Source organism: Scatophagus argus, chromosome 8 (genome assembly GCF_020382885.2).
Source record: "Scatophagus argus isolate fScaArg1 chromosome 8, fScaArg1.pri, whole genome shotgun sequence".
Lineage (NCBI taxonomy): Eukaryota > Metazoa > Chordata > Actinopteri > Scatophagidae > Scatophagus > Scatophagus argus.
Genome location: NC_058500.1, coordinates 11,252,896 through 11,276,980, shown reverse-complemented (window position 1 = coordinate 11,276,980; position 24,085 = coordinate 11,252,896). Strand labels below are relative to the sequence as shown.

Genomic DNA, 24,085 nt, shown 5'->3' with positions numbered 1-24,085 from the left:
ATATGCATGTACTTCACCATTTTCTCTCGTCAGGTAATTTGATGCAACAATGACTTAACAGAAACTCCAATGATCAAAGAAGAAATAAAGAAATGTTACTATGCCAGCAGCACATTAAACTGAGAGGGACAAAAACAGCCATGCACCGTCGTCTTATTTCTTATATCACCATTTTAACACCTAAAATGAAGGGTATTTTCCTGTCATTTTCTGAGAATTTTGTATTACTGTCTGTGACATTCTTTTCACTAAAGATTGTAGGTAGTTACAGAAAATGTGACTTGGTTTGCAGAAATGAGTATTAAGCAGAGTTATTATTTAGTTCTGATTTTGATGTTAAACCAAGTTGGCACAAGGCCTAGTTTACTATAAATGGTAATGTTTCATTACATAATCAAATGGTGAACAAAGAAAAGTACACTGAAACAGTAAAAAACCCCTCTTTTAAAGATACCGCCTCCATTTAAGGATGCATGCCTTCTCCCACTATTTGCCACTATATATACAGCAATCAGGTCAAATGTTCCCTTTTTATTTTATATAATACACACTGAAGGACATTATCACCATTATGTGATCAGCATTAACTCACATAGAAGACCTAACTGATCTCAAAAAACTATAGATCTAAAAGTTTGTGAATGTGTGGGTGCTGCAGCATGATAATTCAGACTTATGAACCTGTAAAGTTATAGAAAAACAACAAGGATGAGTCCAGGTTTTGCTGTTGTTTTCATTTTAGTTTGTTTCATTATTGCTTCAATGAATTTCCCATTTTCGCTTCAGTCTTCAAAAAATATCTTTGAGGAAATCATATGTCTTCCTTAAAACTAAATCAATATTAGGCACAAACTGAAATTCTCTAAATATGTGCATACAGTATACATCTCCACACACACACTCACACTCATGAACACGATTGAAACACTGACACAAACACCCACTCTTGTCATTCTCTCATGGCAATGATACAAACAACCTAGAACAGAACTGAACTGACAGCAGCTGCCTACTATGAGTTTCCAAAATTACCTCAAAATCAGACTCAAGATTATGAACAACCAAACTCTGAAATCCATTTTTTTAATACGAGAGTTATTATACCTGTAAATACACAATTATAAATATATAGCATTTTCATTAAATTCTGTGATATGCATTTCTCAGACAAAATAAAAGTGATTCTTTTTGGATTCTTTGGCCTGTCCGTCGAACCCACAAACAGCAGAAGATGCTCTTCTCATCAGTGCATAGTCAAATATATGTAGAATTTAGCTACCCAAGTCTTAGAAAGGAGGTGAACACACACACATAAAGAATCTCACTCTCTGTTTCTTGTTCCTCACAAACACACGCACTAACACGCACATGGCGTCCGGAGACAGTTGGGTTAAAGGGTTGAGGCCCAGGTTTTAAGTCCAGGCTTCATGTTATCATCTCCTAGGCGATAGCATTCTCCAGTGGTTCCTTCTCATCTGCTGTGGCATGATCTGCCCCCTGCGCTGCTGCCAACTCCTCGTTCTTCTTTAGCTCCCGCTGATATTTGGCCATGATAGCAGCGTAGGCGCAGCCATACACTGCTGCAGCCAGCATCATCAGACACACGATCCCACACACTACACCGGTGATGATCACTGTGGCAATTGCGTGGCGCAAGTTGACAGGCCGCTGCCTCTGCTTATTTTCACACTCTGGCAGGCTCCCTCCTCCTCCTCCTCCTCCACCAAAACCCTCCCCCATTGCCATGGGGACGTGGAGGGCGTGGCTAGAGGGATGGGCATGGTTGCCATGGGTGTGGCCTCGCAGTAACCTCTCAGACTCCAGGTGGTGTATGTTAGCAAAGAGGTAATGGTAGCTTGTGGTCATGCAGGCGTGGAAGAGCTGGTAGGGGACTTTCTGCAGGTCTCTATCCCTCATTTCTTCTGGCTGTGAACAAATCACCTCATCCACCACTCCACCTTGGGATCAGAGAGGGAGGGTAACGACAGTCAAAACAGTGACAGGAAGGATTAAGGATGCGTGCATGAGTCAGTTGTTGTGTGTTAGAAGCACATCGCATGCTGTTAATTGCCCATTTGCTTTTTGGCAGCTTACTACAGAAGAGGATACAATCATAATCATGATAGCTGAGTCCTAACCAGCCCATTACCTAAATATGTATTAATCCAGGGTATAATGGCTTACATTAATGGGTCATATTAGCAAGTGTGATGGGATTTACCACTCAATCGCTGGAGCCAAATGCATGAGTCTGTTGGAGAAAACTGTATTATTATTACTTATTATTTGTCTCTCACAGTATTCATGTCAAGCGTGTTTGGTCACACACTTCCTTTCTGCCTGCCTAACTAACCAGTGGCTTTCTATTAAGCACACAGCCTTGTATCTGGGTCCATTGTTCTGTTTTGCAGTAATTAGAATTTTCATCCTTTAAGACAAGAGCTGTGTCAGGGTAACATCAGCACGTAGGCGGGCCAGCCAACTCCAAGTGAGCCCTGCTTTCACCGTACAGTGGTTATTTTGTTATCTAATGCTTACTGGGGTTGGTCTAGCATGGAAAATAATGAAGTTTGCAGTTAAACTCTTAATCACACATATACATACACACGCCAGAGTGTACGTATATGCGTATAACCTGGCTGTCGAGCCATAGTGACAGGGGCTGCTGTTGAGTGCCCAGTGTCACAACATTATTCATGAGATTATTTATTGCCGCTGGCACTTTATGCTAAGGTAAAACAAAGGTTAGACCAGTAGAAAATGCAAATGTTGTAAATTGTGGCTGCAACATTATCTAATATGGTTACAGTGCATAGTGCTTGCGAAGTGTTCATCGTAGTATAAAAGCCAAAACAGCCTAAGTTCTTACCACAGCTACACAACAAACAACATCACACACACACACACACGTGCGCATTCCAACATCTTTAATGATTGGACAGTGCTTTTAGCCTGATCTCAACTCCACTGTGTCAATCTCTCCAGAGACAAAATATATAAACATTTTATGCATTTGGGGTGTGTCTAATCTAATCCCTAAAAGAGGCTCTTCTCTCATTGTGTAAACTGCTCACATAGTTCAGCCATTTCTGCTCTAGTATGATAGTGGTTTGAGGACATTTCCTTGTGTTTAAGGTTAGTATTACCATATATACATACGTAATATTACCATAATTTCAAACCTTGCCCAGCAGAAAAAGCATTAAGATGGATGCATTTTGAAAACATTAGAGACATTTCCCAGGTACAGCCTAGAGCTACTAGTGGTCTAACCTTTAAAGAGGTATGTCTCCAGCCAGAGTTTGAGGCCTATGAGCTGGCAGTCACACTTCCAGGGATTGCCTCGTAGCGTGAGACTATCCAGGCGGGTCAGGGCCTCCAACAGAGAGCGGTCCAATCGTGTTAGCCTGTTGTGCGCTAGCCCCAAGTGGCTAAGGTTCCTCAAACTGTCCCCCAGGGCTCCAGGGAAGCCCCAAAGGCTGCAGGAAGGGACATGGCAAGGAAACAAGATACAGTGAGTTACAAGTTTTCAGTGTTTATTATTCAACAAAAGATGCATTACAAATTTGATTTGTTCCACTTTTGGTATTTAACCTGTTGTGTGAGAGGTCAAGGTGTGAAAGTGAGCGGATGGGTCCAAGCAACCGCTTGTCAAGCTCTCTCAGGCTGTTGTAGGCCAAGCTTAGGCGCTGTAGAGTTCTGAGACCCAGCAGAGCAGTTGGTGACACAGATGTTATAGAGTTATTAGTTAGATCAAGAATGCGGACGAGGGGTATTTCTCTGAAAGCCATTGATCCCAGCCCCCTGATTCGGTTATCTTGAAGATACAGTTCTTGGGTGTCTGGGTGCAGTCGTCGGGGTATGTCATATAGGCCTCGTCCCCGGCAGTCTACCACTTTGGTGTTGCTGTTGCAGCTACACTCCTTTGGACAGGCGTGTGACAAAGACAGGAGGGAGAGGAAGGCAAACACCAGTACCACTGCAGAGACATGGACACAGTATTTGATTAGGAATCTAAACGTATGTCTGTGTGTTTGCCCCTAAATATGAAAAAGCAAAGTTTTATTTAGCAGCTTGTGGTCAAATAAATTTATGATTGATAGTTTGGTTTGGCATAAAAAATGAATGTTAGATATAAATACAATTGAAAATGAAGGCATTGCGAAAGAAAGCTTTTGCTCATAGTCCTGTTTTTTGTCTGATAAACAAGAAAGTAAACTTGTTACTAATATGCCAACTCCCACCTCCCACCCTCCCTTAGACAGTGGCTCTTAGTGACTTCACCAAAGCCTCGTAACCCTTAACCCACACTCCACCCACACACAAATCCATACACAGCAGATACTGGGTGTCTGATTCCCTTTGAGATGACTTCACATGTCCACTTCTTGTGGAGCATTACAGCAGTATTTATAGCACTGGCTGGACTAGCTTGAGGCTTGATGAAATGAATCTCAGACCCAGGAGGGTGCATGCAACTAGCTCCCAAGTTACACTCATAGATCCTGAACAGATAAACTAGCTGAATTATGTTCATGTCCTCTATAAGCATGACAGCTAAAATATCCTTCTGAGCAGTTTAGTAGCCATTTTTTAAATTGGGAAAGCTCAGTATTTTCTCATATTGGAATTATCTAATTTTCTCAGGCGCCATCTCCCATTCCCAATCTTTGCCTAAATTATGTCGTTGTGAGGTGGCAGCTGTGAGGCAATCTCATCACTAAAACTTGTTTCCACAATCCTATTAGGAAACATTGTACAGTTACTAACTGTAATAATCAAAAAGCCACTGAGGATTTTTGATTGGACTGGGACAACATGATTTAATTGTTTAAGATTAAGCCGTTAATCACCAGTATCACTTACTAAAACCGTTGTAACATTGCATGCCTGTCCTTTGAATAAACACTCCTGTAACTCTAGTCTACTAATTAGAGTGACAGTGTGCCATTTACAAGCATTTAATCATTATTTTATCTTTGCATTGCCGGTGGACTTGCAGTGGATTGTGATTTACAGGTGTTGTTGTTCCCTGGTCTAATCTCAGGTGTTAGTCTGGTACAGCGGCATTGTTGTTGTTATGATATTATGTTGCAGGCTTCAACACAACCCATCAGGACATAGCTGGGTTGAGATGTGCTTTATTGCAAAGCCCTGAGTTAATTGCAGCTTTGGTAGTTAAATAAGAGTGTGCGTGTGCAAGAATGCATGTGTGCACATGTGTAAAATTACTCATAAACATACATGTACACACATAATCAGTATCAGCCCAGTGGAGCATTGGAACAGCAGCTCTGGAATGAGGTCAGCACAGGAGAATGGCTCTTTGCTCTGATGTGTCCCTCCAGCCCAAAGTACACATAGATAAAATTGCAATGACATGCACACAACCCACAACAAGTAGCACTTTAAATCAGCCCAGTGCTAAGGTCAATAGCTATTTGCAAAATGAAACACTAAGAGGCAATGCTAATGTATACCTATAAGCATAAAAGTGTGAATGTAATGCTGCTGTTTGTGCTGCACCACTCAGTTATACAACAGTTTACACAACATACTAGGCCTAACAGCTGAAAGCAGCCCACCTTGCAATGTACATTAACAAGTGCACACATATACACACACATACAAATATGTTTATGTTGTATTCTTTCTTATGATGGAGTTCCTACCTCTCATATCTGCCAGTCGTCCTTGGGCTTCTTGCATTTAATCTTCTTTTAGCTTCCTTTTTGGATTCTATTGACTGTCATTGGTTGATGATCCATTAGCCATCAATTAGGCTGAGATTAGCCGTCCTGATTCTCATCTCTGTAGGCTGATATCTTCAATAGGTAGGACTTAGAAAGGCTGAGCTTAGCAGCAGAAACCTTTGGTGCCCTCAGGATCCCCAACACAGTCTGCATGGGCATGAAACCCCATCAGAGCGGGCAGATCAGAGCGCAGAGCTTACTGTCAGCCAGCCAGTCTGGGAATCACTGGAGTTGGGGAGCCCTGCCTCTCTCTCTCTCTCTCTCTCTCTCTCTCTCTCTCTCTCTCTCTCTGTCTCTTTCGCTCTCTCTCTCTCTCTCTCTCTCTCTCTCTCTCTCTCTCTCTCGCTCTCTCTCTCTCTCTCTGTCTCTTTCGCTCTCTCTCTCTCTCTCTCTCTCTCTCTCTCTCTCTCTATCATTATCACTGTTTCTCCACCTCTCTTCTTCATGTTGTCCTTTGCCTTTGTTTTCTTTCCCTTTTCTTTTGCTTGATTAGCTTCATTTCTGCTTCTCTGTTGAATCCAAATCAACACTCTGACCTCTGTGTGTGTGTGTGTGTGTGTTTCTCTCTCTCTCTTTGTCTTTCTGTTATGCTCGCTCACTCTCCCCTGTCCCCAGTTGTATTTGTGAGCGTGACAGTGTGTCATCTCCCAGCAGACAGCTGTGCCTCTTAAATCATAGTGTATGCACGTACGTTGACATTCATGTTACCTCCTATTGCTCTGGCAAGAACTGACCAGTACAAAATTAGATCTACATTGCGTTGTGTCTACAGAAATATTCCGATGCTTCGGCACACAGTGAACACAGTGAGAGGATGCCCCTTGCTGTGGCATACTCTGATGATATTACGCATGAGCCGTGGGCAGAAGGGCTGGCAGAACACGCCCCCAGCACAGCAACACAAAATGCACGAATGCACATATACACATGCACACACGCTCACAGCAGGATATTAAGCTGTTGCAGTAAATTTACATGGATTTTTTTTTCAACAAAGGAGGAGACAGGAAGAGATTAATGATCAAATCATTTTTAACTATGAATATAATTAAGCTTACAATCTGACCTTGGCTTGTAGAATGCTCTCTTGCATGTGCCTGCCTGTCCGTCTATATTTATATCTTTTCCTCTGCTGAAGGGCATGACAATTATTTTCATTCTGTCATATACAGTAGAAATTTAAGTCAGTGTGTGTCTCCAGTTTATGTTTAATTAATTCATTATGGTAACTGTGTGACTGTGTGGAGATATTGGCCTTGAGCAATTAACACACACGTGAAGATGCTTTGAAAAACATGCAAAAAAAAAAATAAAAAATTGCACACACAGGGGGATGCACTTGAGAACACACACACTTGCATCCACTCTCACAGGCACACTTGAGTGGTCATGTACACCTTCACAGACAAATACATCTTCAAATGTGTGATGACACCTTTGGATTTGCTAAAAGCCCATATGGTTGATTGGTACAGACAGTCTGTTGTGTTTGTGGAGCAACATCCAACAATGTTAAGCATCAAATTCCAAACAAGAAAAGCAAAAAAAATATACAGAGAAAAAAAAAACACGTCCTACTATTCCTTCTCTGCAGATTCTCATATTTTACAACCATGCATCTCTCCTGTGGTGCATTTAATGGGCCTTAAGGGCAAACTACAAAGATGTTTTGCATGATTTGCATATGATCTTTTCAATCTTATGGCTTATATACAGTATATATATATACCTAGCTGTAACCTTTAACCTAGCTGTTAACTTTTAACCTAGCTTTAATCTACTACAGTGCATACATGAGCATGCACCTACACAGAGACACTTGAGCTGATAGGTGTATACTGTTATGCAATTCTTGTTACAATCCCAGTTACCTGTAGGATACCAGGTGTCATTTTTCCCAGCCTGGACTGTACTGATAGGAGACTGGTGGTGGTGGTAGTGGATTTGGAGAGGATTTTATGTCTCTTCGTCTTTGGATTTATAAACCCGCTCAGGGCATAAACAGCCCAAAGTTCTTAAACCATACTAAGGGAAATTAAATGTTCCCCCTTAGTACAGAAAATTCCCAAGCATTAGTGAGACAGATTTGGGCTTTTGTCTTTTTTTTTTTGAGCTGATTTCCAGGGGGAAGCCAACATCAGTACACTTTCAACCTCTAATACAATTACACAGAGTGAACCCCATGTACTGCTCTTGTTGGATTTATGTTTCCATGATTTTTTTCCTTTGCTGAATAGATTTGCTATCCTATGAAGGTAACTGTATTTTAAATATTTTTTATTCATACTACAATTTCATATAAATTAACTAGATCATTTTTCAGATAAGTTGAGGTTTTCGTGTCTTACATCTTCAAATTATTTTAATACTTCATGTTACAGGAATCACAATTTTTGTGTGACAACTTAATTAGACCTTATTTTTTTCCTTCTCAGTCACTATTTCCATTGTTGTTAAAGCTTTTTAGAGTAGATGATCCCGTATCTTTTATTGGCTTTATGATCTATGGTCTCCCTGGTTTTATACCATGTGTGTTTCCACTGCTGTTGCCCAGCATCTTAAATTAGCCTCGCCTCTTGGGTTTTCCATGTGGGTGTAGAAATGGTGGGCTGCTGAAAGGATCTGGCAAAGCTTATGATGGGATAATCTGCACCTGTTCCTCTGCGCAAGGGCTAAAACAGGCCACAGCAGCACCCCACTGCATTTAAACAATCACGCAAATGCCCAATCACACTAAAAGAAGTGCAAGCCAATGGAATATTTCTCTCTGATGATGCTCTCCTTATGCCCTCCCATTCAGTTAAGCTTTTTGTATTTTGTTTTTTAAGATACTGCCTTATTTGGATCCCGTCTACAAGCACACTCACTTTACTGTGCACTGAATCACTTTATCATAGAAACAATGCAGTCACATAAATGTGCCTATGTGAAAACTTTGTGTTGTGCTTTAAACTAATGTCAGTTTACATTACTGTTTCGACAAAGACTGTTGAATGCTAAAGACCCACAGTATAATACTTATTCTATATTTTAGTAATATTCATTTAGCACTGAGGCTAGCATTCCGTTTATTTTTATAGTGCCAAATCACAATAAAAGTTACATTCCCAAATAACAACAACAATAATAATAACAATAACAATAATAATAATAATATGGAAGTAAGACTAATAATAGTGTTAGCATTTGGTGTGTAGCAGGGCCACGGCAGTAGGTCCAACCAGATGAGAATACACAAAGGCTCTGGGAAAGAGGCCAGCTTAGTAATGTGTTAATGGGACATGAATGTGTACAGAAGCAGAGGAAGAGGAAGGGAGAGCAGCTCAGTGTATCATGGAAAGTCCCCCAGCCGTCTAAGTCTATAGTAGCACATCTAGGGGTGAGCCTAGGCCAGCCCTAACTACAGGCTTAATCAAAAAGGACAGTTTAATTCTACTTTTAATGCATTTTTTAATGCAGGGGTTGGTCTTGGACCATTATAAATTACACAACTTTCACCATTAATTTTATTTTGTTGCAGTGTGGAGGCAGCTTTCCACAATGTGCTGGAACACTTATTTTTTCATGTATCTATTTCACTTTCTTTTATATTATGCTGCTATTTTTTTTTTTTTCATGAAGTGTGTTGTATTTAAAGTGTCCAGTGCTGATTCTGTCTCTGTCTTGAAAATGTATGCATTACGCACCTTGCATTAAAATTTTTTGCACTTTCCTTTTGCATGCAATACCTTCACACAGCTAACATATAGACAGTAGTTCAGTACAATAGTTGCACTGACATTTTTATCAATTCCCCAGTATCTAATGATGTGGTTATATCAGCTTGTTAGAGTAAGTTGACAAATGTCTATATTGTACAGTCAAAATGTATTTATAATTTATAATGTGATTTAATGTCCCAGCTGTTTAATCCATCCACATGCCAGATACTCCATTTAGTTTACTACCTGTGGCTGCTCTGTGTTTGGATGAAGCTCTACATTTTGCTCCTGGAAAGACTAGCAGAGCCCAAAAGCATGGCAAAACCCCGCTGAGAGAAATCCAGGATCCTCTGAGTCTTAGTAGCAGGGGGTAGCGGGAGATGAGGAGGAGAGGAGAGTAGTTAAATCCTGTGGTGAATGTGTCAATCTTTCCTTAGCCAACTCTGAATAAAAGCTGACACATTTAATCTTAATGAATGTTTTTTTTTTTTCAGGCAAGGAATTCTGGTCAGATCTGTGCATTTAGGGCAATGCTAGGATGAGGTTTATGGAAGTGAGAGCAGCTCTATGTACCATCTCTGGAAATGCTTGTTGAGATAACAGTAGGGAGGCAGACAGGAATGGGATGGATTTCATGCGGGCACAGAGAGCGAGAGGTCTGGTTTAGAATCATGTGAAACTGCATTTGGAATGTGGTTAGTGGCATTTATGAACATGTGTGCAGATGGTACAGCATTATGCACATACACACACATGTCCTTTCAGAAAAATAAGCTGACACATGTATGATGCAGGGTGTAATTGCCCTTTTGGCTCATTTTTTCCAGCAGGGGTTTGCTGCAATGGAAGTAGTTTTGTTCGCTCAGTTGGGGTTAATGAAAGATGCACTTTGACTCTGTGTATTAATCTCTCTCTTGCCTGTAGGATGACTTCTGTCGTGATACAGATTACATTGCACTTGCACTTCAACACACACGTCTCATTGGTGTGTGTCAGTGACTGTGTTGTGCCTCTTTCAGCTGTGGGCATCCAGATGAAACTGGAGTTCTTTCAGAAGAAATTTTGGACAGCCAGCAGACAGGTACACATGCATTAACACATATCCTGCATGAAAAAAAAAGATTTTCAAATCTGTAACCACTTGGTTTAGTTTTCATACTAAATTTTCTTTTTCATGAAGAATCAATTGCTTTGTCATAGTTACGTACATGAACCATTATTTTAGATGTCCCTAAATGTGATAAATGTTTACCAACTCACGGATGAAAGTAGTTTGGAGTTTTTTAGCTGAAACTTTTAACACACAAAGGTCATCAATCTGTGTCATTCCATATGTTTATAATAAAAATTTTGGAAGACAGTAGAGGTTTTCAGATGACAAAAAGCATCTCTGTCCTCAGCTAAACAGCCTGAAGGTTTGGTGTGACACCCAGAAACAGTATGCAGATATCTTTTTTTTTTATCTTACAGTGTGCAGCATTAGATGGGAAATGCTCCATAAGCTGTGATGATGAGGTCAGTCAACCTTCCTTTTCTTCATCAAACATCAATGATTTTTTTTTTTTTTTTTTTTTTTTTTTTTACTTTTACCTGTTAAAGCTGCTTTAACACAGTGTTTTCTATTTAACAGAACATTAACTGCTACCTCATTGACAACAATGGCTTCATCCTGGTAGCAGAGGACTATACCTTGGTAAGACATCAACACACAGAGCCAGATGATGCAAGAAATTACATTGTAGAACAGTTTTAGTCATAGTTATAATAAACAAATTCATTTCTACTTCTGATCCCAGCAACAATGGGCTGAATTTAGAGACTTACAGACCGGAAAACTATTTGTGTGAATGTAAAATTAAGTTTAAGATTACATGGGAGTAGATTAATGAAAATGTGGACATCCAAGGATGAGCTTTAAATCTTAATTAGTAGTGCATAATATGCACTCATATATTATATGCCTCTGACATTTGTTGTCCTATTTTATACATTTTTTCAGCATCTCATGCATATTGTTGTTTAGACTGCTCTCAAGGAGACATGGTGTTGCCCTAGCATATACCCTGTGCTTAGCTGTCACCAGACATGCTGTCACTCTGACTTTGGCTCATCTAGAAGCCAGTCCGCTGGCTGTCATTGCCCTTCCTTTCCTCTGCATGTTCTTTTCACATGTCTCTCACTTGCTGGCTCTTCTTTCTTTCTTTGATTTTAATTTGGAGGTGACAGAACATTTCAGGTCCCACCTGTCAACTTGTTTTTAATCTCATTATTGTTGTGAAAGTGCCATTGACTTAACAAGGTAACATTAGTGTGCTCTAGAGAAATGTTTTAATAATTGTGTGAGGGGTTTTCACAGGGTCTGTTGGGGTGAGATGGAAGATCAACAAGGCAATGTCATGCAGTTTTTTGGGATGTTTCAGGCACGAGCTAATGTGGGATTCTCTGCCTTCCAGATATCAAGAAAATTAGGAGTTGCGGAGGAATGCGGGATGTAGCTGAACCTCTCATTCCTGTCTGATATGGTTATTATATGCTAATGGTTTGATAGCTTTGTGCCTGTGGCATTACCTGCCTTGAAGCAGTTTGGACAGGCAGGAGGTAAGGCCTCAGAGGCCTTGAATCCCATTAGTCAGAATATTTAAAAAAAAAGTGGGCTACAATTTTGATGATGATTCATCATTCAAGCTGTTCATCAAGCGTCTTGTTAAGATCTGTATTATTGTTATGGACAGGTAAAACAAGCAATGTGAAGATGTCATGTGTTCAGGAAACTTGTGTTCAGAGATTTCTAGCTCAACTACCAAGGTGCATGAAGAAGGGAAAAATTTGGTAGAACGACGCATTTCACCTTGAGGCCTTCGTCAGGGTCCTTCTTCAGGTGTGGACAGGAAATATGGGGAGGGAGAGGAGTGCAGAGGGGCTCAGCTAAATCCAAAGATGAGGTGGTTGGTCTTTAAAACTGCTTCTTATGTGTTTGTGTCACTGAGTCATATCGTTTGGAAATGAGAAAAGCTTTATGTATTGGTGGTGACTCTCTTAGGTTTGTCTCTAAAAAGGCAGTTAGTACTGATTTTTCTCACGGGTGCTTGGCCATTTGGTGGAACAAAAAGAAGGACCATCTCAAACCATTTAGCAATGTGAGGCAGATAACTTGCTTTAGGATTTGGTAATTGATGGCTTCTCTCATCCAGTCTGATCTGGACTTTGCAAGTGTCAACTTTTGTACCTGAAAGAGCTTCTTGTATTATAAACACCTAGTTGTTAAGTGCATGTTATTTTTACATTTTCATTTTGTTATGACTTGTTTTGTTAAATAAAATCAATACCTTGTTCCTCAGACGGGGAAATTTTTTGGAGAAGCGGAAGGAGCTGTAATGAGTAAGCTTCTACAGATGGGCTCTTTCAAGAGGTAGGTATATGAAACTGCAAATGTGTGTGGGTGTATGAGTGTGTACTTCTACAGGCCAGCAAATGTGTATGTATGAGTGTATATGTGTGTGTGTGTGTGTATGCATGTGCCTTAATGTATGTGCATAAAATCAAGCAGGCCACAGAATGAGAGCATGTCTCCTTTTGTGCTGACAGCTCTTAACTCGGCCAATCGTGTTCAGCTATTCAGTGCTGAACTCCGACCCCTCGCTCGGCAGAGTTCTCCGTTAAGGGATTACAGCAAATCTTTTCCTGAAACGAAGGAATTAGGAGAAACTTGAAGTCACACACAGACACACTCATGTAGACACATTCACACATATATTGCTTGTTGCAGAGCTGTGTCTCCTGGAAAACGCCAGGAGCAGTGGGCAGCCACTTTCTGCAATTAATTTGGAAATTTAAGCCAGGAGGATAACTTTCCTAGTATTACAGAACAGAAATTCAGAGAAGCAGACACAGACAGACTTATAGTGTTGTTCGACTGTAGAGTGAAACTGGTTTGGTGTAACATTTGTGGAATCTTTAAAGAACAGTTTTGAACTGATTGCAAAGTTCAGCGTTAAATATATATTTGGACAAAGGCACACAAGCACATTCCAGCATTGCATCACTGTGCCCGACATTCAGTTCTGCCTTTGGGATGTGGGTGAGGAAATTTTAGCCATGCTGTCTCAATCCATAAAAATCATGTGTGACAAATCATTGCACAAGTAGACAACCACGCCTGTTTATCATAGGGATGAACCTCAAAAGCTGACAGCAAATGGTTTACTGTCCCACTCATGAAAACAAAGAGGCCGACAAGTGCTTTCACTGAATCTTTAATGTCGGATGATGAAGGATTGTTTAAAATTAAGGATGACATATGTTGAATGAATAATACGACTTGTGTCAGTGAAGCATTAGTATGAAAAGTATTAGAGCTTATGGATCTTAGACACTAATGAGTCCAGAGCAGTGTGTCTTAACTCAGTACCATCTGCAGAGAATTAATGTGCTAAATTGCAGCACAGTTTTTTTGTCTTGATTAAAAAACATTAAAGACATTTTAAAGTGCACTACTTAAAGTTGACACAAGCTGCCAGCTTGGGTTCATCTGTCAGCGTAAAGGCTGCTGATGAAGGCAAGAGTACACAAATTATTTTGAGTTACTTTCCATTTCACCGTCTTTTTCAAACAAGCAAAAGAACTCAGTATAAAGGCTGAAAGTGATCTTGTGCTCCCATGCAGTGCAAACGAAGGGCACGTAATCACACATCCATGCAAACACACACTCATACACATATTACATTGGTCTAAATTTTGCTGCTAACGCCATTATGTGGCCTGGCTTAGAGCTAATTGGTTCCTGGCGGTGTTTTGGAGCTGTTTGTCACCAGCACTGTGACTGAGGTTTGAACATCGCCCAGGGCTGTGGATAGACTGAGCCCTCTCAGACATCACACACATGCTTGCACACACGTTCACACAAGTGTTGTTAAGTATATAGGAACTTATCCACAGGCTGTGAAAAAGAGTGTCCAGCATGTATGTGTGTGTGTGTGTGTATTAGGAACACTTTCAATAACCTCTCCCAGACAGACTCACACCCTCAGGGTTTACTGAGCCCTTAAATCCTCTAATATCCCCCCCAATATCCCCAAATCATCTACACACACACACCCACCTTCCTACATCACTTTGAGGAACCTCTCAGGGAGCTCTCAGCTTTCAGCTCCTTTCCTTTTCCCATTTTTACCGCATCCATCCAATATATTATCTGTAAGTAAAGCAGCAGTTATAGCAGAGGTGGGATCTTTACTTCCTGCCCCCACACAGCAGCCCGAAAGGCCCCGCAGGCATGTAATATTAGAGACAGCATGTGAATCAAGGCTAAAATCACCTTATCCGGGCTACATCTTCCTGCCAAATGTATGACTTATTAAAGTCAAATCTGTGAAAACATGTTGTCTGTCTAAACCTCATTTCATCTCTATTTCCGATGTCTCTGTTTCACTCTGTGTCCTCTCTTTCCGTCTTTGTCTACTCAGAGTGACTCTGTATGACTACCAGGCTCTATGTTGGGTTTACTCAGAGAGTAGCGACAGCGGACACACACTGTTGGATGTGAGTACTGCATGCTGCTTTTGTCCTTTTTGTTTTGGGACTATGTGTCATGTTTCTCTGATCACTATTTTGTCTCTCTTTTTTTCTTTAGCCCTACTTTGCTTTCTTCTCAGCTATGAAGTGGATCCTGACTGAGCTTGTCATGTAAGATTTCAGAGTAGTTTTGTGTGTTTGTAACAGCACACGCTTGCTGCATACATGAGCCTTTGAAGACTCATATGGTGGCCCCTCCTGTCAGATGAGGTTAACAGCGTGTTTGTGACTATATATCAACTGCATGTTTGTTTACAAGTGCCTCCACATGTATGTCGACATGATCATCAGTGATCACGAGCAGTAATGGCTACCTGATGTTTCCTGTATTCCTGTGATGCCACACTGGGTTTGCAGTCTTCCTGGGTGGTCTGTGGTCAGCAGAGTGCATCATGGGAGGATTGAGTATTCAGTCCTAATTTTAAAGCCTGTCACATTGCAGACAATTATCTTGTCTTTGACATATTGGCGATGTTTGGATTTATGCGTTTAATATTGGATACATGTTCTACTTGCACTTTTCTAAACAGCCATCACGTCACATAAATCTCACATGTAACATTCTGTCGTCATTACAGTTATTTTCCGTTACATTGCATCACATTCGTGGTTGAACTTTTTTGAGTTCACCATCATATCAAGCATTTATTTTCTGACTGTGTGAGGTCAGAACTGCAGGGAGAAATTATAAACAAATTGTGTGCACACACAAAAAGAGTAATTATGACATTAATAAAACACAAGCTCTTTTACATGCTTTTACTGCTATGGAAAAGTCATAACAAGACTAAGGTTAAGAAAAAAGATTTGAGATAATTTTAAAACAATTTTACCACTTTACTTTACTCACATAAACAATAAAAAAAAGATTCAGGAGAAAGATTCAGGCAGACATGCCAGTAATTTCTTTCTCAATATTTAACACTCACTTCTTGAAAAAGTTTCACATGATTGCTTTGATTGAGAGACTGTTGGGACGTCTAAGAAGCATATAAACACAATGAAATTCTAAGCTGGATAAGGTTCAATGTTTAGTTTAAAGCCACCGATTTAGCATAAACATTTCTTTCCTACCGTAGTTGTTAAGAAACATTTATTGTGTATCTAAGAAATGCTTGGAATGCCGTAGAGGGTGTTACAGTATGTATTATACAAGTGTGTGTTGGAGTGTATTGTTATGATCCATGTCTTCTTCATATTTAGATTCCTGGTCGAGTTTAACTTGTACAGCTGGTGGCACTCAGACATCACAGCCAAAGGTAAGAATGAAGAAACTCTCTGTCTACAGCAAGCTCACACGCAACTGCTCTCCTGTTAATGAGTACAGCTTTACTGCAACCACGCTTATTTGCATTCTTAAGCACACTTGGTATTCATTGTAGACTTTAATATGCGCTCAAGTTTATTTTGAATGTCTGCTGAAGTGGAAAATGGACACAATATAAAATAGTATTAGATTCGTAAAGCACCAAATAATTCTGATCCTAAAATAATAATCTCTGTTCAATAGTTCTTATTATTAGTTATTATCATTCTCACTGTTCTTTTGTATAATTAGTATACAACTTTATTCAAGTTTGATTAGGAATTGTTGCAGCAGTATGCACTTACAGTATGCACACAAGTATATATATAATATATATATATATACAATACAATATATATTACAAATATAGTTTTTCAACAACAGGAAATAAATTTTAACCAAAATTCTCACTAGTAGCATTCATTATAGGCTTTAATTACATGTCAGACGGGTCTGTATTTTAATTCCTTATTTATTTATTCATGGTCTTGAATTTCATGTTTAAAAATAAAATAAAAAAAAAAAAAACAAGCAAAAAGGTTAAAAAGAAAGGTTTTGTTGGCACTGGAAACATGTTTTGATTGCCAACAAACATTTATTTCCATTGTCTCCTATATAAAACAAACAGACGCAAAAAAAAAAAAACCTGAAACTGAAAGAACAGAAACCTTCTTTCTTAGAATCTAAAAGGTTTTCTTATTCTTTCATGTCATCAGTGTCATAGCTCCCAAACACCAACTATTTCCAAAGTTAAAGCAGGAGGGAGTAGGATTTAAGGGGATTGGCTGCATAATCACCTGAAACCGAAGAATTATTGTGTTTTCATTTGCTCAGAATTAACCCTTCATAAGCACATCGGCAAGTGGCTCCTCTTCCACAGAATCATAGATAACTCATTGGCTGCTGGATCGCACATCAACATCATATCAACACCATATTGGAATGTGTGAGACTGACCTGTGATCAAATACAAACAGAGGAGCTGTGGTTTTCCTCACTAAAATCACTGTAACTTTTGTATGGTTTTATATTCAAGGGTTTATGGTGGAGTACAAAAAAAATAGTTTTCAGTTACAGAATCTCAATAGTTAGGCTATAATTGCTGCTACATGTTTAAGAGAGGTCATTGGTTATTGTCATTATTGACACTGTAAAATTTTAAATTTATCAAGCAAAGATTTGGGTTTATTTTCCTCGGTTAGAAGTTGCAGAGACATCTCTAAATAATGTAATTTATTATGAAATGTGAAATGAAATGAAATGTGCAGGTGGTTTCTGGAATGTTAGGAAAATACAATGTTTAGTATAAAATGTAATGTAAAATGTAATAGTCTATAGTAGTAGTACAACAATATGCAGTACACCACACTGCTATAGTATATTGTTAGAATTAATGCCACATAAATACAGTAAATTGTGGCATGAGTATATCATATATAATATATTATAGTAATATAATAAGTTTGTTTTTTTAATTATTAGATATTAATGTTAAAGCCTATGATAATAATAATAATAATAATTGTTTTCATTTATTTATTTTTTTTTACCATATGATGTAAATATATTATAGTGCGGTACACTTGAATTCCCCCTCTGGACATCAATAAAGGTGTATTTCATCCTATAATTCTGTCTGCGATTGTCCATCTTGGAATCTATGTGAAATATATCCTTTCACTGCTAAAAACATCAAAATCTGACCGACTGCAGGGTCTCATGATTTGATTTGTATTTGCAGATTTTGTTACGGTGGGGACATTTTTTTTGTACTCCTACAATGTAGAAACAACTTATTGAAATAAACAGAGAAAAGTAATATTTATCAATAAAAACAAAGGAACGAGCCATACTGACCATTGTGCCGTATTTATATATGTCTGTGTTCCACTGAGTCCCCCATGTTGCAGCGCCATGTTTCCATGGTAACGCCATGTTTCTCGATAGACAAACTGAGCATCGGTTCTAGAGAGGGCCTGTGGTTTTTTACACTGCTAAATCCTTCACTCTGGTCCTTTAAATTGTTTTAAACTTAATACCCAAAATTCATTTCAAGGCTTATACCTCATCATAACCATATGCAGTAATAAACAAACCATTTCCTAGTTTTTTTTATCATAGTTTTTTACAGTAAACTTTGCTTTCTCACAAAGAAAAGAAATGAAGTCGTTTTTAAAATTTAACAGGCAAAAAAGTACAATGAAAATGCAGTTTGTTTTCTTTTATTTCTGTAAGTATAATGCAGTCGACAGCTTTTCATACCGATGCTCGAGTTCATCTGAAACAAAGTTCATTGCACACAGAATAAACAAGCAGTGTCCTCAGCGCTGACCTTCTGTCTTCATCTTCGCCATCTCCCCTCCATTTCCTCTTGGTCTGAGTCAGTGTGACCACTGGAAAAACAGAATAAAGAGGCTCAATCCAAACCCTAAAAGTAAAAATGGCAGAACACAAGATTACCTCGAGTGACCTCAGTTTGAGAGGGCGTGTGCGTGTGTCTGTGCACATTTGTGTTTGTTTGTGTGTCCACAGGGGTTATACTTGATGGTTTTATGATCTGTAAGGATGTGTGTCATATTGGTAGTGGTGGGAAGTAATATCCGCTCTGTAACAGGAGAAAAAAGGCTTCTCTCTCTCCTTTTCTCACTCTTTCTCTCTCTCTTTCTCTCCTTCTCTGGTTTTTTATGTCTTTCCTTTCTTTTTCTGTCTCACTTTCTTCCACAAACGCATGCACATTCTCATGCTGTTACCGCCAAGCTATGAACGCTGTGATGCCTTATGCTTTATGGAGTGTTGAATACTGTTTGCCTGTCTGAAATTAAAGCCCCGCTAAGCAGCATCGTATTGTAGTATTAATTCTAGCCAAAACTAATATGAAAATATTTCGTATGTGAATGTGAGAGAGGGAGGAGAGAGCAGGACAGAACCACAAAATGAAAGTCTATAAAATGCTTTCCTTGCACACTCTTATCCCGAATAAAGTAAAGCTGGGCATCGCTGCTCGCCAAGCAGTCGAGACAATTTCACAGCTGGCTAGCCTCAGGTCTTAGCAGCGCTTTCTATATCTTTTTACAATAGAGACACAGGCCTGTGACACACAGCTGAAACACCCTAATTTAGCAGCCCGTAACCTAATCTACACAGCCTCTCGAGTTGAACTAATCCCAGACATTTATACATGTAGGCTGCGTTTCTCACAGACATGTAGTTTATATACAACTGTACACACACACACATTTTTACACAGTGATGCTACGGTGCTGACACCCAGTAATTAAACTGCTCCATTCAAATCACACACACAATCCACCATCTTTAGACAAAATGTGCGAAGACCGCATAAAAACACTGAACTTGAACAATAAAACATGTCTTTACATGTAAATATTTAATATGCAAATTTGAATTATATTTTAATGTAAGCCTGCTTTAACAATTTGGATCCAAATAGAGGATTTTCCCTCTCCCCTCCTTTCCATCCTGTAGAATTGTTTCCAACCTCTGGGTGGCAGGAGAGCTCAAGCAATTTTGCAAAATGACTGGCCTTGATTTGCACTGCAAATATCACAGGACAAGAGACAGCTCTGGTTTAGAAATGCTGCTTTCTTTCAAACTTGTATATTTGCAAGGATGTGGTATGTTTGCTTACAATCTATTTGCATAAGTATTTTAAATATATATTTGACTTTGAAATAGTTGTTCCATGACTTTCTCACTCAATTTATTTTTCTCCATGACTTTCTGACTTTCTTTCTTTCTTTCCCTCGCTTCAATCCTTCCTCCAGCTCAGAGGATGGGTCGGACCATGCAGGTACCATGTGATACCGAGTACCCAGCCTTCATCTCCGAGAGAACCATCAAAGAGAACACAGGCAACCTTGACTGTGACGGCTGCATCAAGTATGGGACACACACATGCAGACACGTGCGAACACACATTAACAACAACAGTGTAAAATAGCTGTCTCCTGTTAAATAAAACAACTTTTATATCAGCTGGCCGCCACGCTTCATAAAACAAGCTAACAATGAAAAATGAATAATTCTGTTAAATCTTATCTTGCGAAATATTTTTATCTCTATAATCCCTGATAATGAGGAACACATTTAAATCATTTGTTGTCTGTTGAAAACACTTTTATCCAGGCAATCCATCAGAGACACACGCACAGACGCTCGCTCTCCACTCCGGCAGTTTGAAATACGAGGCATTTAGAGATGAGGGAGAGAGGTGGAAAAAAGGCTTCCTTTAAAAATGGGAAAATGAGTGTGGTCCCCATTAACAATTTGGGCTTCTCTGTCAGGCAATTGTGGGGTGTTCTCTAGATCCCTCCAATGGGCCCTTCATTGCTCCCAGCTGTGGAACTGCCAGGGAAGCACAGAACCCAGTGTGTGTGTGTGTGTGTGTGTGTGTGTGTATGCGTGCGCGCATGTGCACACACACACAAGGTCAGCAGGGTAACCACTGCCCTGGGTGCTATGAGTGAAATGCGGTTGGGGATGCAGTCAGACCCCAAACACACATGTACACACACAGCACCCTCTCACCCACTTACACCCACCCACCCCCCACCCACATGACAGAGACGTGCTTCAAAAGAGAATCCCCAATGATGACACCAAAACTGGGATTAGCGGGCAAGGCTGTGTGCTCTGAGAAACATGTCGCCTTCGAATAAATCTTTTTTAAAGCACAATGAATTTGACAAAGTGAAATGGAGTTTTTATTTCAGTTATGTGGAATTTTATAGCTCATATTAGTAATATAGGATATTGGTGATAAACATCTGTTTCACATTACAGACTGACTGAAGCCTTTCTCATATTTTCATCGGGACACGTACATGTGTGCTTTATGCTCTAGGAAATATACTCTAAGCTCTTGCCTGTTCAACCTCTCTTTACTGTATTATGATGTGTGTGCACACATGTGCGTGTGATGTGTATTTGTATTTGTCCGTTACTTCCTGATTTGTACGGCAGAGCACAAGAAACAAAGAAATCTGGTGAATGATATAACAGCTTTAGTGGCCCTATAGGATGATTTAACTTCCATTAATGCATTGCCAGCTTCTCTAGACTGTAACATGAGAATGAGGACAGAGTGTGTAATGTCTCTAACGAGAGAAGGTCTTCAAGGGGACTATTAGCGACAATATTCACAGCCGTATATCCTACCGCTCCACATACTCTTTCTCTTGACCGTCCCAGACGAGCCATGTCCCGAACAGAGAGAGGTTCAAAAGTTGCAATGAGCTACAGCTTCAGCGTTACAGTCGGACGCGTAGACGTGGTTTCATCTGTTAGAGATTCTTGAAATACATATGTCTCTTTATTCCTGGTCACATTAATAATCATGGTATTGGCTGGATAGTTTTGCATATTATGATGCTGTCACTCTCGATCTATAAGACACGTTTTGTTTCTCTAACACAGCTTTTTAAACAGATTTTAATGGTACAGCTGGAGAAAAGGACGTGCTGTTTTGTTACACAGTAGTATTTTGCAATGAAAAAAACTGAATTGGCATAACAATTTTTATGCATGCAACATCTATAAATTAAAATGATTTCAATGGCACTCAGTGATGGACATCTATAAATTATGTTTTTTTTATATTTTTCTAATATTTTTTATTTAAAAGCAAATAGCCTCCTTTTGATAATTTTTGATAACATATTCCATTTTTTTAAATTAAATTTTTCTATTTTTTCCATTTTCAAATTTTGTTCAAGGCTCATGTGACTCAACCAGCCTCGAATCATGTAACACATATAATAAGACTAAAAGAGAATACTGGAATCATGGTGCCATTTTTTTTTTACAAGTAATGAAAGAAATGGAAATAAAATGACAGCTCTGAAAAGTCAGCAGTTTGTGTGCTGATATTTTACTGGCGCAATTTCAACTTGTTGAATTAGTAATTGTTAAATTAAACACAGTAATTACTGGTCAAATTCTCCAACTGTGATGACAGATATGTTTGAAACCCATATTTTACGTACAGTTATGATTATGGCTAGTTATGCAATGACTAAATCACTGGGAAAAAAAAAAAGTTCTCCACAGGACACACAAAAATATTGCATTTTGCCAAAACTTAGCACAGAACGATTTTACCATGAGAGGTAGAAAAACTTCGCTACTGTTCTGCATCAAAAATAAGACATGTGTAAAGTATAATATTAAACATTAGTTCTGTCCTTCAGTACAGCCAATGCTGGAAAAATAAATCATTTTCCTTTAAGATCAGAAAGTGTTGATAAGCTGTGCTAAGTTCTATCAGCTTCAGCTACAGACTGTGTGATATGTTTTGTCAGAACTTGAACTCTGTCACCACTTCTTTGTACGTGTCTTAATTTTTTTTTTTACAGCAGCTTTGTAATTTGAGTCTTGATTAAGTCTTGATTTCTTTCTGTTTTACTACTTTATCATTCTTTCTATGGGCCTTGATGTCACTCACTGTCTGTCATTTTTTTTTGCTTTTCTCAGAGAAACGCATTGGACCTCTTTTGGTCCGTTTCTCTGCACGCCCAAATCCGCACTAGGCCACAGCAATAGGAGACCACGTCAAGAAGAAGAAGAGACAGTTTTTGCTGTCTGTGTGTTCTGTGTGAGAGAGTACGCATGAATGTCTGTCTCTGTGCATACTGTGCGCATCCATGTGTGTGCTGAAGTGTGTATGTGTCTGCATGCATATGCGGTGTAGTGCTCCCCTTCCCAGCGCTGGGTATGTTCAAGGCCAGCAGCTGTGCTGTCAGGATGTGTTTAAGTCTTTTCTCCAAGAACACTTGCTCTGCTTTCTATCAGCGCGCTGAGCTGGACCGGCCTGGCGCTGTGCAGGGGTGAGCACGGATTATTAAACATCAGCAGATCCTAATTCACCCTGATTGGAACTGGCTTGGCCTATTTGCTGGGCTGGTTTGGTTTGGTTTGGTTGGTCACGGTGGGATAACTGTATTAGAGTGCGGTGGATTGGTGCTACTCAAGGATTGGAGGCTGTTTGTGGTCAGATTAAATTGGTCATAGTATTGAATTTGTAAGGATGGATATATTCCTGATACTAGATCTGATTTGAACTATCAGGTCTCTCTTTGTCTTCACAAGGGTTGAGGAAGTGTATGCACATATACAGTATTGCTGCTTATGTGTGTGTTCACTCAGTCACACGTGTACGTTCTCATACGTGTCTGATAAATGCCTCACAGTGAACTCGATAAATCGCCCAGCTGCAGCAGAAGAGAGGGAGGCAGAGAAACAAGAGATAAAGAAAGAAAGGGCGACAAAGAAGAGATCATCTTTACGACCTCTCTTCTTCATAAAGCTTATCCACGGTCATAAATCACTGGCCAGGAGGCCGGGGCGAGGCCTGATCTCTCAGGCTAGTTAAACACAGCCATGGGAAGCTACGAGAACAAAAGTGTGGTTCCCATTTGTCTCTCTTTGGAGTGTTTTATATTCGGCAACACTTCATTGGTGCTCGCTTTGGATAGGATATAACTGAGACAAAAGGAAAGGAAGGGAAGAGAATGAGGAAGAGGAGGGGATGGAGTGAGTTGAGAAGCATGTGTGTATGCTTTTATGTGTGTCTGTTGGTGTGAGTTTGTCTGTGTCGCTGTATGTTTACTGACAGCTGGCGGTGAGACAAGTCATCTTCTTGACATGCATCCAGTGGAGTCTCTTCGGTGTTTCTCTCCTCCGCCAGGGGAGAATGTGAACACTCATAACACAAATCCTCTGACACACATGGAAAT

The 24,085-nt window shown here is 39.6% G+C and overlaps 2 protein-coding genes across 3 annotated transcripts in view; one reads left to right on the top strand and one right to left on the bottom strand.

Moving 5' to 3' along the window:
* Window positions 1-24,085, top strand: part of cacna2d3a (calcium channel, voltage-dependent, alpha 2/delta subunit 3a) — a 106,677-nt gene that overhangs the window by 80,431 nt on the left and 2,161 nt on the right. For both annotated transcript variants that reach the window (XM_046396596.1, XM_046396595.1), the window contains 8 exons: window positions 10,474-10,535; window positions 10,925-10,969; window positions 11,085-11,147; window positions 12,793-12,863; window positions 14,917-14,992; window positions 15,084-15,136; window positions 16,229-16,284; window positions 20,117-20,231. In XM_046396596.1, the coding sequence (XP_046252552.1) occupies window positions 10,474-10,535; window positions 10,925-10,969; window positions 11,085-11,147; window positions 12,793-12,863; window positions 14,917-14,992; window positions 15,084-15,136; window positions 16,229-16,284; window positions 20,117-20,231 (541 nt within the window). The remainder of the gene's footprint in view (window positions 1-10,473; window positions 10,536-10,924; window positions 10,970-11,084; window positions 11,148-12,792; window positions 12,864-14,916; window positions 14,993-15,083; window positions 15,137-16,228; window positions 16,285-20,116; window positions 20,232-24,085) is intronic.
* On the bottom strand, window positions 1,068-6,027 carry LOC124063196 (leucine-rich repeat and transmembrane domain-containing protein 1). The gene is made up of 4 exons (XM_046396597.1): window positions 5,673-6,027; window positions 3,595-3,979; window positions 3,274-3,479; window positions 1,068-1,958 (listed from the first exon to the last, which is right to left on the bottom strand). Exons 1-4 carry the CDS (start codon window positions 5,707-5,709, stop codon window positions 1,441-1,443), a joined length of 1,146 nt encoding a protein of 381 aa, XP_046252553.1. The 5' UTR covers window positions 5,710-6,027; the 3' UTR covers window positions 1,068-1,440.